Raw genomic sequence first — 18,407 nt, 5'->3', positions numbered from 1 at the left:
ATATAAACAACAGATGAAACAGATGTTAGAAGACAAAAATACATATGAAATACTTAAAAAAGACCCAACAGAAAACATTAAGAAAAATATGAAAAAATTACTGAAGGCAAAATAACTGAAAAAATGTACAATCACTGGATCCCTACAGCAAACATAATACCAAGAATCTATGGAATGCCAAAAATACACAAACAAAACACCCCACTTAGACCAATAGTAGATAGCATAGGTACACCAACATACAACATGGCAAGACAAATCAGCAAAATCATCAGTCCGTTATTAGGTAACACAGATCAACACTGCAAAATAGCATAAAACTGGCAAAAGAACTAAAGGAGATTACAATAGAAGACAACGACATACTCATCTCACATGACGTCACATCCCTGTTAACAAAAACACCAACCCAAAAAACCCATAGACATAGTAGTTAACAGAATCAGACAGGACAAGACTTTACACAAAAGAACAAACCTCACAGCAGACGACATAGCACAACTGATAGGACTGGTAGCTAACTCCACTTACTTCACATACGATGACACAATGTACAAACAACTGGAAGGCTTCGCCATGGGTAACCCATTATCAGCCACCCTGTGCAAGTTTTTCACGGAAGACCTGGAACAAAAAGCCATAGCCACTGCCCCCCCCCCCCCCCCAAACTGCAAAATAAAACTATGGAAACTCTACGTAGACGACATACTAGAAATCATACCAAAAGGACAAACAGAAACACGAACACAACACTTGAATAACATTGACAACACGGGCAACATAAAGTTCACATATGAGTCAGAAACAGATGGCAGCATAGCATTTATGGACATGAAAATAACCAGACAGACAGACGGGACCCTAAACATGAACACATATAGAAAACCAACACACACAGACCAATATCTATTATGGACATCAGAACACCCTACCATACACAAAATGTCAGTAATCAGAACATTATATCACAGAGCAAACATGGCAACAGAAGAAAGAGACCGTAAACAAGAGGACAAACACATACAACACACTTTAAAGACCTGCGGATACCCGACATGGGCAATAAACAAAGCAGGAAAACAACAAACAACAACTGAAAGAAAAAAACAACAAAAGCAAAGAACCAGAACCCCAAAAAGACAAGAACAAAAACCAGTGATAACCCTACCATACATCAAAGGCATAACAGAAAAAATAAGAGCAACAATGAAAAAACACAACATAAACACACCAATAAGACCATACACAACAGTTAGAAACAGACTAGTACAACTAGTACTGCTTTATTCTACAGTCGGCTCTTTAACTGTACTATTTTGTGCAATTTCAGCTGTTAACTTTATTTTCTCTGTAAGTGTTTTTCTCCCCAGAAGAAGCTACAATGATGTTCTGCTGAGCTGTGGTGGCCTCATGGAGGGGGCCATCGACTAGCACACTGCTGCTAACCATTAATACATTCTCTCTCTCCTGATAATAACTTTTTGTTTTCATTGACTTTTGATGTGCTAATACTAGTTTATCTTTCACCAAATACAATATTTACCGAGACATCACAATATAACTATAGACACATTACTTGTGTGTGTGTGTGTGTGTGTGTGTGTGTGTGTGTGCGTGCGTGCGTGCGTGTGTCTTTGTCTGCCTGCTCTGTCTTCTCGATCCCCAGTGAGTCGTGGAGGATCGCTGCTTATACTGAGCCAGGATTCTCTGGAGGTTTCTTCCTGTTAAAAGGGAGTTTTCCTCTCCACTGTCGCTGCATGCTTGCTTAGTATGAGGATTGCTGTATAGTCACTGACACTAGTCAGTGACTTGATGCAATTTGCTGGGTTCCTTATATAGGAAACATTATTTCTGATTGGCTTAATGAACTGTGAATTGGAATGTTTATTATGTGAAGTGCCTTGAGACGACTCTTGTCGTGATTTGGCGCTATATAAATAAACTTGAATTGAATTGAATTGAATTGAAAAAGACAAGATACCAGCTGGACTTTAATGTGGAGCCGTTTACGAAATCCCATGCAAACTCTGCAATAAAACATACATAGGAGAAACCGAACGCCAACTCAACACACGAACAATAGAACATAGAAAGGAGTGCGAGAAAGTCGAAAACAGACAAGAGCAGTGACAGAAGAAGCAGAAAGCACAATAAAGAAGTCAGCCGTAACATGTCACAAGAGATGCACAAGAGAAAACCATATAATGGACTGGGACAACACAAGGATCATAAACACCGAACAACAGAAATACAAAAGATGGATAAAAGAAGCTATAGAGATAAGGAGACGTAGATGTTGGACCATGAACAGGGATGATGGAGTTTATTCGTTGGATCGCACATGGGACTGCATCATTGGAGAGGGTAGAGCGGGCAGCAGAGGGCAACAACGTCCTCTGCTGCCCGCGGATAAACAGAGTAGGAAGTGACGCCACCATCAGCGTCAGCCTGACGAAGTTTGCAGCCGCAAACGAAACGTTGCAGGTAAATAAAACCTTTCTGTGTTTTAAAAAGAACTAAAAGATGGAATTATAATTTCAACACAGCAAGAACACACCAAAGAGGTGTACCTTATACTGCCCACAATAAAAGGCCACCCTGGAATGTACAGTTTTGTTTCACAGCAAAATGCCACAGATGCCACAAGCATTGAGGGAGCATGCAATTGGCATGCTGACCGCAGGAATGTCAACCAGATCTGTTGCTCGTGCATTGAATGTTCATTTCTCCACCATAAGCCATCTCCAAAGGTGTTTCAGAGAATATGGCAGTGCATCCAACCGGCTTCACAACTGCAGACGACGTGTAACCACACCAGCCCAGGACCTCCACATCCAGCAGGTTCACCTCCAAGATCGTCTGAGACCAGCCACTCAGACAGCTGCTGAAACAATTGGTTTGCATAACCAAACAATTTATGCACAAACTGTCAGAAACCATCTCCGGGAAGCTCAACTACATGCTCTTCGTCCTCATTGGGGTCTTGACCTGACTCCAGCTTGTTGCCTTAACAGACTTGAGTGGGCAATTGCTCACATTCGATGGCGTCTGGCACGTTGGAGAGGTGTTCTCTTCACGGATGAATCTCGGTTTACATTTTTCAGGGCAGATGGCAGACAGCGTGTGTGGCATCATGTGGGTGAGCATTTTGCTGATGTCAATGTTGTGGATCGAGTGGCCCATGGTGGTGGTGGGGTTATGGTATGGGCAGGCATCTGTTATGGACGAAGAACACAGTAGCATTTTAATGATGGCATTTTGAATGCATAGAGATACCGTGATGATGGCCCATTGTTGTGCCGTACATCCATGAACATCACCTCATGTTTCAGCAAGATAATGCACGGCCCCATGTTGCAAGGATCTGTTCACAATTCTTGGAAGCTGAAAATGTTCCAGTTCTTGCATGGCCAGCATACTCACTGGACATGTCACCCGTTGAACATGTTTGGGATGTGCTTGACCGGCGTATACGACAGCGTGTACCAGTTCCCACTAATATCCAACAACTTCGCACAGCCATTGAAGAGGAGTGGACCAACATTCCACAGGCCACAACTGACAATCTGATCAACTCTATGCAAAGAAGCTGTGTTGCACTGCATGAGGCGAATGGTGGTCACACCAGATACTGACCGGTTCTGAGTCCCCAGACCCCCAATAAAGCAAAAAACTGCACATTCCAGGGTGGCCTTTTATTGTGTGCAGTATAAGGTACACCTGTGCACTACTCATGATGTCAGATCAGCATCTTGATGTGGCACAACTGTGAGGTGGGATGGATTATCTCAGCAAAGCACAGGTGCTCACTATCACACATTTAGGCTGATTTGTGAACAATGTTTGAGAGAAATGGTAATATTGTGTATCTGGAATGAATTTTAGATCTTTAAGGCCTTCTCAAGAAATATTGGAGCAGAAACAAAGGTGTTGCGTTTATATTTTTGTTGAGTGTAACTCAGTGTATGGAATTTAATGTTTAGATGTCTTTGCATGAAGTAAATACTTGGGATCATTTTGACATGTGGTGGAATTTTGTGCCAGTATTCCACTTAGAAAAAACCCTGATAAAGATGCTGATGTGTCAAATATTTTTTCTCCTTGGTGTGTGTATGTGTAAATTCACATTTCAGCCTCCATTCTTACCATCACTTGGGATTGCCACATCAACCACAACGACTGTCCCCAGTTCATCCATCACCACAATGTCCGGTTGGTCCACCATCACCTTGCGCTCGAGGCTGCAAAGCAGTTCCAAAGCATGGTGCGCCCACCAAGTTTAAGGAAACTGTATCCCTGGGAGTTGACAGCCTCTCCCTTTCTTCTCCAAAAATAAACAAAATCCATGTGCTCAAACTGTTTCAGTTTAGTCTAATCAGACCAAAGCACAGGCTTTCAAATCACATCTTTACCTTTTCAAATGTTCGCAAGCAAACCTCAGTTGGTCACTGATGTGCCAACCCTTTGAGTAAAGGGGTTCTTCTGGGACAATTCGAAGACCACCACAATGATGAGCTCTCACAACTGTGTTCCTTGAATCATTGACTTCACAAGAGGCCAGGTCAGCAACAATCATCTCGGCAGATGTCCGAGCGCCTCGATGACATCTCTAATTTCTCTCTGGGGTTCTTGAAATCTGGTGCTTATGGCCAAGGCCAGATTTGTTTCTTACTGAATTTGTCACTTTGTACTTGGCAATGATGCAATGTACAGCAGTTCCAGACACTGAATAGCATGAAAATGGCAGAGTAGCCTTCCCCATTATCGTGAGCTATCTTCCTTCTGAGCTCCAGAATGATTTCCTTTGTCTTTTGCATGGGGAGTAAGAGTAGTCCCTCTCAAGTGTTCAAGTTCCCAGTTCCTTAGAGTCTTTTTATGCTGACTGAACATTGATAGGAAGCCAGTGATGGGAATGATGGCGTTTAATACAACAGTGTTTCTAACGGCAGTTAGTTTATTCAGTAACAAGTAATCTAATTGGTTACTTTGTAACTGTAACAAATGACTTTTTTAAAGTAACATTCCCAACACTGTAGGAAGTGAACTGACAGCACAGGTGTGGTTTCAAATCTTTCTGCACTTCAAAATAAAAGACAAGCAAGTATCAATTGTTTTTATTATTAAATGCGTGAAATTCACTTGTGATTTTAACATCCACATGATGAGCACATTTACAAAACAACCAAAGAAAGGCAAAGATTTATCAGATCAGTAATAAAAACGTGACCAAAATCAAAACAGACCACCTCAACCTTAATGTATAAATTGTCGGTAAAATAAACAAATCACAGATTAAATCTACAAAACTACATAAACAGCCTTAATTTAGAGTTCAGCATGTTTACTCATTTTATCTTAGTAACGCTCCAAACTGGATTCTGCAAACTAATTGTTCCAGTTAATTTGGCCAGTCACATTGAATTTGATCCTCACAGCTTAGCCTGAGACTTTCTCAGCTGATCCTTCAGTTCTAGAGACGCTATGGAGGAAAGGTGCACCTCATCTGGTCCATCAGCGATGCGCAGAGTCCGTGCGTACGAGTACCTGGAAATAATTCATAATACAGGTCCTTCTCAGAAAATTTGCATATTGTGATAAAGTTCAATATTTTCTGTAATGTACTGATAAACATTAGACTTTCATATATATTGGATTTATTACACACAACTGAAGTAGTTCAAGCATTTTACTGTTTCTAATACTGATGATTTTGGCATACAGCTCATGAAAACCCAAAATTCCTATCTAAAAAAATTAGCATTTTTCATCCGACCAATAAAAGAAAACTGTTTTTAATACAAAAAAAGTCAACCTTCAAATAAGTATTGGTCGGGGATCCTTTTGCAGAAATGACTGCTTCAATGCGGCGTGGCATGGAGGCAATCAGCCTGTGGCACTGCTGAGGTGTTATGGAGGCCCAGGATGCTTCGATAGCGGCCTTAAGCTCATCCAGAGTGTTGGGTCTTGCGTCTCTCAACTTTCTCTTCACAATATCCCACAGATTCTCTCTGGGGTTCAGGTCAGGAGAGCTGGCTGGCCAACTGAGCACAGTAATACCATGGTCAGTAAACCATTTACCAGTGGTTTTGGCACTGTGAGCAGGTGTCAGGTCGTGCTGAAAAATGAAATCTTCATCTCCATAAAGCTTTTCAGCAGATGGAAGCATGCAGTGCTCCAAAATCTCAACAGCACCAGCAGCTGGCATGGCACCCCAGACCATCACTGACTGTGGGTACTTGGCACTGGACTTCAGGCATTTTGGCATTTCCCTCTGCCCAGTCTTCCTGCAGACTCTGGCACCTTGATTTCCGAATGAAATGCAAAATTTGCTTTCATCCGAAAAAAGTACTTTGGACCACTGAGCAACACTCCAGTGCTGCTTCTCTGTAGCCCAGGTCAGGCGCATCTGCCGCCGTTTCTGGTTCAAAAGTGGCTTGACCTGGGGAATGCGGCACCTGTAGCCCATTTCCTGCACACGCCTGTACACGGTGGCTCTGGATGTTTCTACTCCAGACTCAGTCCACTGCTTCTGCAGGTCCCCCAAGGTCTGCAATCGGTCCTTCTCCACAATCTTCCTCAGGGTCCGGTCACCTCTTCTCGTTGTGCAGCGTTTTCTGCCACACTTTTTCCTTCCCACAGACTTCCCACTGAGGTGCCTTGATACAGCACTCTGGGAACAGCCTATTCATTCAGAAATTTCTTTCTGTGTCTTACCCTCTTGCTTGAGGGTGTCAATGATGGCCTTCTGGACAGCAGTCAGGTCAGTAGTCTTACCCATGATTGCGGATTTGAGTAATGAACATGGCTGGGAGTTTTTAAAAGCCTCAGGAATCTTTTGCAGGTGTTTAGAATTAATTAGTTGATTCAGATGATTAGGTTAATAGCTCGTTTAGAGAACGTTTTCATGATATGCTAATTTTTTGAGATAGGAATTTTGGGATTTTCATCAATATTAGAAACAATAAAAGGCTTGAACTACTTCAGTTGTGTGTAATGAATCTAATATATATGAAAGTCTAATATTTATCAGTACATTACAGACAATAATTAACTTTATCACAATATGCTAATTTTTTGAGAAGGACCTGTAGAAGGAGCTCTAATTCATATTAGTGTGTAGGGAAATGCAAACATACATCTGTGCTAGTGGGAAGTCCTGGGACACCCCTGCAGCTCCATGGAGCTGGATGGCGATGTCCACCACCTTACAGCTCATCCTGGCTGCTGCCACTTTGATCATAGCAACCTAGCAGAGAGAGAAAATGTCTTGGTGTTATAAAGTCAACAGCTGCTGGAAAATAATGGTTAACGATCTGGGTTAACTGTGTAATCTGTAATAACAGCGGGGCATATTGCTGAATAGAACAGTAACAGTTTAACCTGCTTGCGAGCAGCACGGCTGCCCAGTGTGTCCAGAGAATGAGCTGCATAAAGAGTCAGCAGGCGGGTCTGCTCTATCATCAGACGACTCTCTGCTATCCAGTGAGCAACGACCTCCTTTAGACCAGAGTTAACAGACGTGTAAACAGCTGAATGCTTTACCCACAGCCCTGAAGGAAGTCTAAAGATCAGACAAATCTGTGGTTCACTCACATGCTGGTGCAGCTTTTTCCCAAACGTCTGTCTAGAAGCAGCACGCTGGCACAGAAGCTCCAGCGCATGCTCAGCCAAACCAACAGCTCTCATACTGTGGTGCAACCTGCCCGGGCCCAGACGCCTCTGAGCTATCTCAAACCCTCTGCCTTCTCCTGGAAATTAAAGTGATGAGAAGAAAAATTCAAATTCTCATTGGTAAAACGTGTTGGTGAGTGTTAGCTTTTGCTTTCTAGGCTGTTGCAGGTTAATTTCAGTAAATAGAAACTGAATTTTTACCCAGAATGATGTTGGATGCGGGAACACGCACATTTTCAAAGTGCACCTCAAAATGGCCGCCATGGATGGCGTCTGAACTCAGGGATGAGCACAAATTGAATACATTTTTTTTACTTGTGTGTAAAAACTATCAAACAATGAAAATATCCAGCAGACATAACAGACTCCTACCGTCCTGTCCAAACACGGTGAGAGGTCGGATGAGCTTCACTCCTGGAGTTTCCATGGGTACCAGGATCATACTGTGCTGGCCATGCCTAAGAAATAAGTTCACTATTAACTTCCTGAAGTCTTGATTTATTACAGAACTGAATACAATAGAAAATCTTGTCCCACAGTAGGGTCGTTTTGGTATCAAAGCAGCAATCACATTTACAACAAGGGCAACATCACCATCACTCAATTGTAAAACATGAAGGTTTTAAAACATTTAAACGTTTGTCACCACAGGATTGTTGCCCTGACCTGCTGCTAACATCCTGAGAGCTCCTGCACATCACAATGGCCACTTTGCATTTGGAATTTCCTGCACCTGAGGGAAAAGTCACAAATGTGGAATGAATGTCCCAAGTAATCCTTATTTTATTTGTACATTTTAGCATAATTTTAAACTAACCTAAACAATGTATGCTTCTTTAAATCGCTGAGTACATTAACATGTAATATATATATATATATATATATATATATATATATATATATATATATATATGTTTCTGCTTTATTTGTCAACTTGTATCACTTACAAGGACTTATGCCTTATTTCTCAAATTAAGACAGAATTTTATAATCATTAAAGCAACATGTTACGGCCCAACTCGTGGGCCGTAACATAAGGAGGAGGTTCAGACACATGATGGGAGTTCCAAGAGTTTATTATTAAAACAGGCCTTCATAAGGCCTCATCACAATGCCACATAGGCAGGAGCTCCTCAAAGGTGATCTCCATGGTCCAATCCCAATACTCGCAGTGCACCATACAAACCTCAGCGAAGTGTACTAGGAAGAAGTGTGTAGTAAATCTTCGAGTGTGTAGTATACAAGTGAGCAAATAGCTGTCGAATTGGGACAGTGAGCACTGCGTCATAGAATGCATAGAGTGCATGCCAGGATGCTGTTTGTGCTACATAAAAAAAAAAAATTTTAAGTTAAATTTAAAGGCCCATTAATTCCTCACACACTAGTGAAATTCATCTCTGCATTTGACCCGTCTCCGTGGGGAGCGGTGAGCTGCAGCGTTGGCTGTGCTCGGGAACTATTTTGTGGTTTAACTGCCCAATCCAACCCATTAAAGCCGAGAGTCAAGCAGGGAGGTATTGGGTCTCAATGTTAAGGTCTTTGGTTTGGATTTGAACCCTGATCTCCCAGTCTCAGGGCGGACACTCTACCACTAGGCCTCTGGCGTGGTGGATTAGCTACACTTATTAAATGATTAACTCTTTCACTGCCAGCGTTTCTCACCGTTTTCACTGTTTTTTTAAGAGTCACAGAACGTTGCCCGCTAGGATGATGTTGATGCCAAAACAACCAAAACAAAGTGGAAAATCACCTCTTACATCAGGAAGGATCCGTGCTTTATCCGTTCTTTCATAATTTCTTGTTGAATTGTGATCGGCAGAAGCTTTTCCAGTTCGCGCCTCACTTTTTTTACAGCAGCCATCCCAAACGATCTCCTAACTCATGGATTTTCTGCTTCCTGATCACGTGACGTGTGACGTATGCGGATGGAGATCGGCTTCAGAGCTGAGATGTTTGTTCTCACGGTGCGGGGGCTCGTTCCGATGCCCACACAGTAAAAACATGCAAATGACGACGTCATTGGCAGTGAATGAGTTAATAAGATGTGATATTCCATATAAATATAAATTATCAATCTGATTGGTCTTTGAATATTAGATTTTATATTACCTTGGGTTCTTTGGACTATTCAGGGAACATACACTTCATATTAATTCAGACAGAATCAAGGATACACGCTACCAGTCAAGTTTTAGAACGCCCAAATATTTCCAGTTTTTTATTGCAGCTTAAGTCATTTAAGTCCAATGAATAGCTTGAAATGGCACAAATTTAAGTGGTGAACTGCCAGAGGTTAAAAAAGGTTAGAGTTACTCAAAACTGAATAATTATGTATGTTATGTATCCAAGGGGTCAATTTTCACCTACATATTGACCACATTAATAACCTTTAATTTGCAGATATAAACCCACTATCTATCTGGCTTCCAAATCCAGAAAGTTTTGCTCACTGCTTGTTTGCATACAAGACATAACAAAATTGTCAAGGTCTCCTGCAAAGGTCCCGCAGACTCTGCGTAAAAGCCAGACTGCTGATTTCTCATCCTAAATAAAATTCTAACCTACTTGAAGCTCCTACAGGACTTTATAACTCATAAGCTTAAATAATCATATGTGTTGAATGAACAAGATGTTTAAATCAAATGTTAGAACAATCTGTGCTTTAACCACGATGGCTTTAAAATTAATATTGCTCTTACAATGATCCATTTCAGATCTTATGTTCAGTACGTGTTTTATTTAACAAGTTAGTCAACATTTACACTAATACACATTACAATAAGATACTCAATAATGTAATATTCACTTCACATAAGTGTGTTAAAACATTCTCATTCACAAAGTGCCTACCACCTTTCTATCTAAACAAGGCGTGTCTTCTGAAAATGTTTTGGTAATCCCTCAAGACATGGCACATTCTGATTTGCCAGAATGTGCCAGAATTTATAAACAATGAATTTATTAAAACAAGAATTACTTCCTGATTAATTCAGTTTCCAGCCGACTCCCAATTCGGCCAGATCGGGAAAGACGCCTCTTTTGAAACCATCTCCTTTGACCTCCAGTCAAAGCCTCTCTGTGACGCTGCGAGTGATTTACAGACAAAACATCTCTTTTCAGAGCTACTTCACACCTCAGACATCTAACCTGTAGACCCCAGGCTTCTGATCCGCCATCCTTTTGAAAATACTGCTGTGTATTCTGGGTAATATTTGACCAAGGCTAGGCTACAAGACACCTCCCGTGTGTCCTTGCTCAGCTAGCTAAACAGCTAACAAATGGAGAACACACGCCTCGGTAGAACGTGAACACTGGAACATGTCTTGGCGGCCCCGATGACGTATCTCCTAGGCAACCGGGGCGAGGCCAAGAGATCAAGGCGAGGTTCCTTGGCATTGAGAAACACCCCAAATTGTTGACCTTTGGTACGCTACACCACTGAGAAGGTTATTGACTACTTTCAAACAATTATTGGACAAAAGTTTCATTATTGCTGTCCACATCAAATCTTAGTCTCAAACATTCAGAGCATGGATAAATAACACTAATTGTCTTAAAATTAACTTTTCACTTTAGATCAAAAAGGAAATAATAAAAATTTGGTTCTAATACTGAAGATTTGATTTTGCATACTTTCCAAATTTGTTTTTTCCTGACTGGAAGGGGAAAATTTCTCTTTTCATTTTTAGGCCCGAGCAGCGAAGCGCTGCGAAGGCCTATTGTATCTGCTCCGTTTATTAGGCCCGAGCAGTGAAGCTGCGAAGGCCTATTGTATCTGCTCCGTTTATTAGGCCCGAGCAGCGAAGCGCTGCGAAGGCCTATTGTATCTGCTCCGTTTATTATTTATTTTTTTTTTTTTTTCTTTCTTTTTTTTTCTTCCGCGTCTTTGGATGGCCTTTAGGGGGTCTTAGCATATCCAAAAAGTCACCAAATTCTGGCCCAATATAGAAAGTGCGTGAAATTTACGTATTTCACTGGCAACGTGAAAGTTGGTAAAAAAATGTTTCAACAGCGCCCCCTGGAAAATTAAAAATACCCCTCCGCTTTGACCTTTTTTCATAGTAGAGTGATGAAATTTGGTACACTTGTAGAACTCAACAATACGCACAGAAAAGCCTCTTGCACGCATGGTCAATATCAAACAGGAAGTCGGCCATTTTGGACTAAAGTGGCCATTTTGACCCCGTTTTGGCCATTTCTAGGGTCTATATTTGGTTGAACAGTTTGGTCATTTTTCGCACGATCGTCTCAAAAATAGTGTGCGATCGAACAGAAGCGATGGACGATTAAAATGAGACAATAAAATTGACTTTTCGTAAATACTGAAGGGGCGGGACCAGGCCTCAAAGTTCGAGCACTCGCCAAAAAAATTCAAATTGCTATAGATTCATAAATGAAAGAATTACAGTTAAAGAAATGTTCTATGGACAATCGACGTCGCCCTCCGAAGACAAATGAATGGTCGATTGATGATGTCACATAAGCCCCGCCCCCTCAGGACTTAAAAGGTGAAGTTTTACTGGGAAATTTTCCAAAATTCGCCCTTTCAAATAATCATCCCAGATTTGTAGCAGGTAACTGAAGACAAGTTAGGGTTGCTTGGCGTCACTTTATGGGAGTTTTCTGCAGAAGGCGGGGATGTGGCGGTGCGGCGAAGTCAGGTGTACCGCTTAGGCCTTACGTTTGCCTCCCATTTCGTCATTTCTAAAGATATCGCCACAACACTTCTTGGGAGTGATCCTAGTCCAGCCCCAAATAGAATCTGATGTGAACATCCGGTGGGCGTGGCCTATTTTCTGAAATAGCGCCCCCTAGGACCATTAAAACTGTCAGCCCCAAGCCATACTTTGGCTGAGGATTACGAAATTTGGTACACTAATGTGGTGTCTCAGGACCTACAAAAAAGTCTCTTGGAGCCAAGTGCAAAGTCGCACAGGAAGTCGGCCATTTTGGTCAAATTACTCGATTTAGTGGTATTCGCACACGTTGTTTGGAGAGTGTTGCACCATCACCCTTTTCACCAATCACCTTCAAACATCTGCTATACACTCTTAAGACATAGATGAAAAAATTCAACCGTCGGATTTTAAATAAGTATAAAGGTGTGGGCGTGGCTAAGCCTCAAACTTTGACCTGTCGCCACGCCACTCTTTTTTTCACAGCTCCCTATCGGACTCCTTTTAACCAATCACCAGCAATCACTGGCAAATAGCAGCAGACAAGTTGAGGTCACTTGGTCTATAGTACTGGCAGGTTTCGAATAAAGGCGGGGCTTTGGGAGCATGGCGAAATTCGCCATCACGCCATGGAAATACGTTTGTCTCTCATTTCTTCAATCATTGTGACATCGCCACACAATTTCTGATGAGTGATCCTACTCTGACCCCTAATAGAACTGCACAGCTGAAGTTTGTGGGCGTGGCCTATTTAATGAAATAGCGCCCCCTAGGACCATTAAAACTGTCAGCCCCAAGCCATGCTTTGACTGAGGATTACGAAATTTGATACACTAATGTGGGGTCTCAGGACCTACAAAAAAGTCTCTTGGAGCCAAGTGCAAAGTCGCGCAGGAAGTCGGCCATTTTGGTCCAAGTACTCGATTTAGTGGTATTCGCACACGTTGTTTGGAGAGTGTTGCACCATTGCCCTTTTCACCAATCGCCTTCAAACATCTGCTATATACTCTTAAGACATAGAGGAAAAAATTCAACCGTCGGATTTTAAATAAGTATAAAGGTGTGGGCGTGGCTAAGCCTCAAACTTTGACCTGTCGCCACGCCACTCTTTTTTTCACAGCTCCCTATTGGACTCCTTTTAACCAATCACCAGCAATCACTGGCAAATGGCAGCAGACAAGTTGAGGTCACTTGATCTGTAGTACTGGCAGGTTTTGAATAAAGGCGGGGCTTTGGGAGCATGGCGAAATTCGCCATCACGCCATGAAAATACGTTTGTCTCTCATTTCTTCAATCATTGTGACATCACAACAAAATGTCTGATGAGTGATCCTAGTCTGACCCCCAATAGAAATGGACAGCTGAAGTTTGTGGGCGTGGCCTATTTTCTTAAATAGCGCCCCCTAGGACCATTAAAACTGTCAGCCCCAAGCCATGCTTTGACTGAGGATTACGAAATTTGATACACTAATGTGGGGTCTCAGGACCTACAAAAAAGTCTCTTGGAGCCAAGTACAAAGTCGCACAGGAAGTCGGCCATTTTGGTCCAAGTACTCGATTTAGTGGTTTTCGCACACGTTGTTTGGAGAGTGTTGCACCATCGCCCTTTTCACCAATCGCCTTCAAACTTCTGCTATATACTCTTAAGACAAAGGGAGAAAAATTCAACCATCGGATTTTATATAAGTATAAAAGTGTGGGCGTGGCTAAGCCTCAAACTTTGACCTTTCGCCATTACATCACTTGACTTAACTCCCATGTGCATGATCAGATCTATATCAAACTGTGTCTGTGTGATCATTGACCACATCTCAAGACAATGACAATGTGGACAGCTGACATCACCTAAGCCCCGCCCCCTGACTACAGGAAGTCTATTTTTTATGGTGAAATGCCCATATTTGTCCCCTCTAATTTAGTCAACATGACACTAAGGTCATGCACTGTCTTCATGATGTTGTAATGACCATTCAGATCTGCTAGCTTTTCAGAAAGGGAGGGGCTTTGATGCCATGGCGATTTCTTACTCTGACCCCTAATAGACATGGACAGCTGAAGTTTGTGGGCGTGGCCTATTTTCTGAAATAGCGCCCCCCTAGGACCATTAAAACAATCAGCCCCAAGCCATGCTTTGACTGAGGATCATGAAATTTGGCACACTAATGTAGTGTCTCAGGACCTACAAAAAAGTCTCTTGGAGCCAAGTACAATGTCGCACAGGAGGTCGGCCATTTTTGTCCAAGTTCTCGATTTAGTGGTTTTCGCACACGTTATTAGGAGAATGATGTCTCGTCGTCCTTTCCACCGATCACCTTCAAACTCCTGCTATATACTCTTAAGACATAGAGGAAAAAATTCAACCGTTGGATTTTAAATAAGTATAAAGGTGTGGGCGTGGCTAAGCCTCAAACTTTGACCAGTCGCCATTATGTTACGTGACTTAATAACTCCCATGTGCATGATCAGATCAATTTCAAATTTTGTCTGTGTGATCACTGACCCCATCTGAAGACAGTGACAATGTGGACAGCTTACATCACCTAAGCCCGCCCCCTGACTACAGGAAGTCTACTGTTTTATGGTGAAATGTCCATATTTGTCCCCTCTAATTTAGTCAAGATGACACTAAGGTCATGCACTGTCTTCATGATGTTGTAATGACCATTCAGATCTGATAGCTTTTCAGAAAGGGAGGGGCTTTTATGCCATGGCGATTTCTGGCGTGACGCTGTGACCTTACGTTTGACTGTAACTTCCACAAACAGCCTTCGATATGCCCGAGACTGAACATCACATCACCAGTGTAGTAAAGATAGAGTATCTCCCAGTGGTGAGACGTGTAATGGTGGGCTCAGAGGGGATGCTGAGTCAGGGTGAGGTGTGGACGCGGAGGCCGTTCACGGTTTCTGGTGTCGGGGTGGTTGACTTTCTGTTCTGCCAGACGTGCCCTGGTGCCCCCGGCTGCCGGCCAGGATGGAGAAGCGCGGAGCTGGGTTTGGAGAGCGTCGCGGATGGAGCGGAGGGGTTGCGGAAGGAGGGCGAGCAGCTTCGCTGCGAGGGCCGAACGACGCTGCTTGCAGCTTTAATTAGGCCCGAGCAGCGAAGCGCTGCGAAGGCCTATTGTATCTGCTCCGTTTATTAGGCCCGAGCAGCGAAGCGCTGCGAAGGCCTATTGTATCTGCTCCGTTTATTAGGCCCGAGCAGTGAAGCTGCGAAGGCCTATTGTATCTGCTCCGTTTATTATTAGGCCCGAGCAGTGAAGCTGCGAAGGCCTATTGTATCTGCTCCGTTTCTTCTTCTTATTATTAGGCCCGAGCAGCGAAAGCGCTGCGAAGGCCTCTTGTTTTTGCTCTGATTAGGCCCGAGCAGCGAAAGCGCTGCGAAGGCCTCTTGTTTTTGCTCTGATTAGGCCCGAGCAGCGAAAGCGCTGCGAAGGCCTCTTGTTTTTGCTCTGATTAGGCCCGAGCAGCGAAAGCGCTGCGAAGGCCTCTTGTTTTTGCTCTGATTATTATTAGGCCCGAGCAGCGAAAGCGCTGCGAAGGCCTCTTGTTTTTGCTCTGATTATTATTAGGCCCGAGCAGCGAAAGCGCTGCGAAGGCCTCTTGTTTTTGCTCTGATTATTATTATTTTTTGTTATTCCGTGCCCCCTTTGAACAGCTTTTTGGGGACCTTAACATACCCCAAAACTCACAATATTTTGCACACTTGTCAGGCCTGGTGAAAAATTTGATATTTTAAAGGTCCCAAAAAAATCGCAAAGAAAATGGCTGAACAGCGCCCCCTACAAAGTGAAAAAAACCCCTCTCCATAAAGCTTAGTTTATCGTACAGTTATGAAATTTGGTACACTTGTAGTACTCAACAGTCCGCACAGAAAAGTCTCTTGCAACCATGGTCAATATCAAACAGGAAGTCGGCCATTTTGGGTTGAAATGGCGATTTTTTGCCGTTTTTGCCGTTTTTAGGGTCCGTTTCTGATTGGATTGCTCGATCATTTTTCGCACGATCGTCTCAAAAATTGTGTAAAATTGCTCAGAAGGGATGGGCGAACAAAATGAGATAAGGATTCTGAGTTTTCGTATATGTTGAAGGGGCGGAGCCAGGCCTCGAAGTTTGACTACTCGCCAAAAATATTTAAATTGCTATAACTTCATAACTGAATGGAATAGAGTTACCAAACTTTCTGTGGTCATTCGTCATCCACCCACAAAGTAAATTGAAAGGTCGGATGATGACATCACACAAGCCCCGCCCCCTCAGGACCAAAAAGATCAAGTTTTACTGTGAAAGGTCCCAAATTGCCCCATTTCACTTAATCACCACAAATTTGTAGCTGGTAACTCAAGACAAGTGGGGGTTGCTTGGCGTCACTTTATGGGAGTTTTCGGCAGAGGGCGGGGCTGTGGTGGCGCGGCGAATTCAGGCGTACCGCCTTGGCCTTACGTTTGCCTCCCATTTCGTCATTTCCAAAGATATCGTCACGAAACTTCTTGTGAGTGATCCTAGTCCGGCCCCCCAAAAGATCTGATGTGAACATCTGGTGGGCGTGGCCTATTTTCTGAAATAGCGCCCCCTAGGACCATTAAAACTATTAGCCCCAAGCCATGCTTTGACTGAGGATTACGAAATTTGGTACACTAATGTGGTGTCTCAGGACCTACAAAAAAGTCTCTTGGAGTCAAGTTCAAAGTCGCACAGGAAGTCGGCCATTTTGGATCAAGTACGCGATTTAGTGGTTTTCGCACACGTTGTTTGGAGAGTGATGCTCCGTCGCCCTTTTCACCAATCTCCTTCAAACTTCTGCTATATACCCTTAAGACATAGGGGAAAAAATTCAACCGTCGGATTTTTCAAAAGTTGAAAGGTGTGGGCGTGGCTAAGCCTCAAACTTTGACCTGTCGCCACGCTACTCTTTTTTTCACAGCTCCCTACTGGACTCCTTTTACCCAATCACCAGGATTCTGTGGCAAACAGCAGTAGACAAGTTGAGGTTACTTGGTCTCCAGTACTGGCAGGTTTTGAAAAAAGGCGGGGCTTTGGGACCATGGCGAAAATCGCCATCACGCCATGGAAATACGTTTGTCTCTCATTTCTTCAGTTATCGTGATATTGCTACGAAACTTCTGGTGAGTGATCCTAGTCTGAGCTCCAAGAGAAATAGACAGCTGAATTTTGTGGGCGTGGCCTATGTTTTGAAATAGCGCCCCCTAGGACCATTTAAACTATTAGCCCCAAGCCATGCTTTGACTGAGGATTACGAAATTTGGTACACTAATGTGGTGTCTCAGGACCTACAAAAAAGTCTCTTGGAGTCAAGTTCAAAGTCGCACAGGAAGTCGGCCATTTTGGATCAAGTACGCGATTTAGTGGTTTTCGCACACGTTGTTTGGAGAGTGATGCTCCGTCGCCCTTTTCACCAATCTCCTTCAAACTTCTGCTATATACCCTTAAGACATAGGGGAAAAAATTTAACCGTCGGATTTTTCAAAAGTTGAAAGGTGTGGGCGTGGCTAAGCCTCAAACTTTGACCTGTCGCCACGCTACTCTTTTTTTCACAGCTCCCTACTGGACTCCTTTTACCCAATCACCAGGATTCTGTGGCAAACAGCAGTAGACAAGTTGAGGTTACTTGGTCTCCAGTACTGGCAGGTTTTGAAAAAAGGCGGGGCTTTGGGACCATGGCGAAAATCGCCATCACGCCATGGAAATACGTTTGTCTCATTTCTTCAGTTATCGTGATATTGCTACGAAACTTCTGGTGAGTGATCCTAGTCTGAGCTCCAAGAGAAATAGACAGCTGAAGTTTGTGGGCGTGGCCTATATTCTTAAATAGCGCCCCCTAGAGCCATTAAAACTTTCAGCCCCAAGCCATGCTTTGACTGAGGATTACGAAATTTGGTACACTAATGTGGGGTCTCAGGACCTACAAAAAAGTCTCTTGGAGCCAAGCGTAAAGTCGCACAGGAAGTCGGCCATTTTGGTGCAAGTACGTGATTTAGTGGTTTTCGCACACATTGTTTGGAGAGTGATGCTCCGTCGCCCTTTTCACCAATCACCTTCA

The 18,407-nt window shown here is 43.1% G+C and overlaps 1 protein-coding gene across 3 annotated transcripts in view; it reads right to left on the bottom strand.

The window, feature by feature from the left end:
- Positions 1 to 5,099: 5,099 nt before the first annotated feature.
- The window catches only part of LOC107382465 (nephronophthisis 3), a 184,963-nt gene continuing 171,655 nt past the window's right edge, over positions 5,100 to 18,407 (bottom strand). For all 3 annotated transcript variants that reach the window (XM_070553162.1, XM_070553159.1, XM_070553161.1), the window contains 7 exons: positions 8,338 to 8,404; positions 8,044 to 8,129; positions 7,873 to 7,944; positions 7,594 to 7,748; positions 7,381 to 7,497; positions 7,137 to 7,246; positions 5,100 to 5,544 (listed from right to left, as the gene is read on the bottom strand). In XM_070553162.1, coding sequence (XP_070409263.1) covers positions 5,430 to 5,544; positions 7,137 to 7,246; positions 7,381 to 7,497; positions 7,594 to 7,748; positions 7,873 to 7,944; positions 8,044 to 8,129; positions 8,338 to 8,404 — 722 coding nt within the window. In that variant the 3' untranslated portion in view covers positions 5,100 to 5,429. The remainder of the gene's footprint in view (positions 5,545 to 7,136; positions 7,247 to 7,380; positions 7,498 to 7,593; positions 7,749 to 7,872; positions 7,945 to 8,043; positions 8,130 to 8,337; positions 8,405 to 18,407) is intronic.

The sequence above is a fragment of the Nothobranchius furzeri genome, chromosome 7 (assembly GCF_043380555.1).
Source record: "Nothobranchius furzeri strain GRZ-AD chromosome 7, NfurGRZ-RIMD1, whole genome shotgun sequence".
Classification (NCBI taxonomy): domain Eukaryota; kingdom Metazoa; phylum Chordata; class Actinopteri; order Cyprinodontiformes; family Nothobranchiidae; genus Nothobranchius; species Nothobranchius furzeri.
The sequence above is the reverse complement of the archived record's forward strand: the minus strand, read 5'-3'. Positions and strand labels throughout refer to the sequence as shown.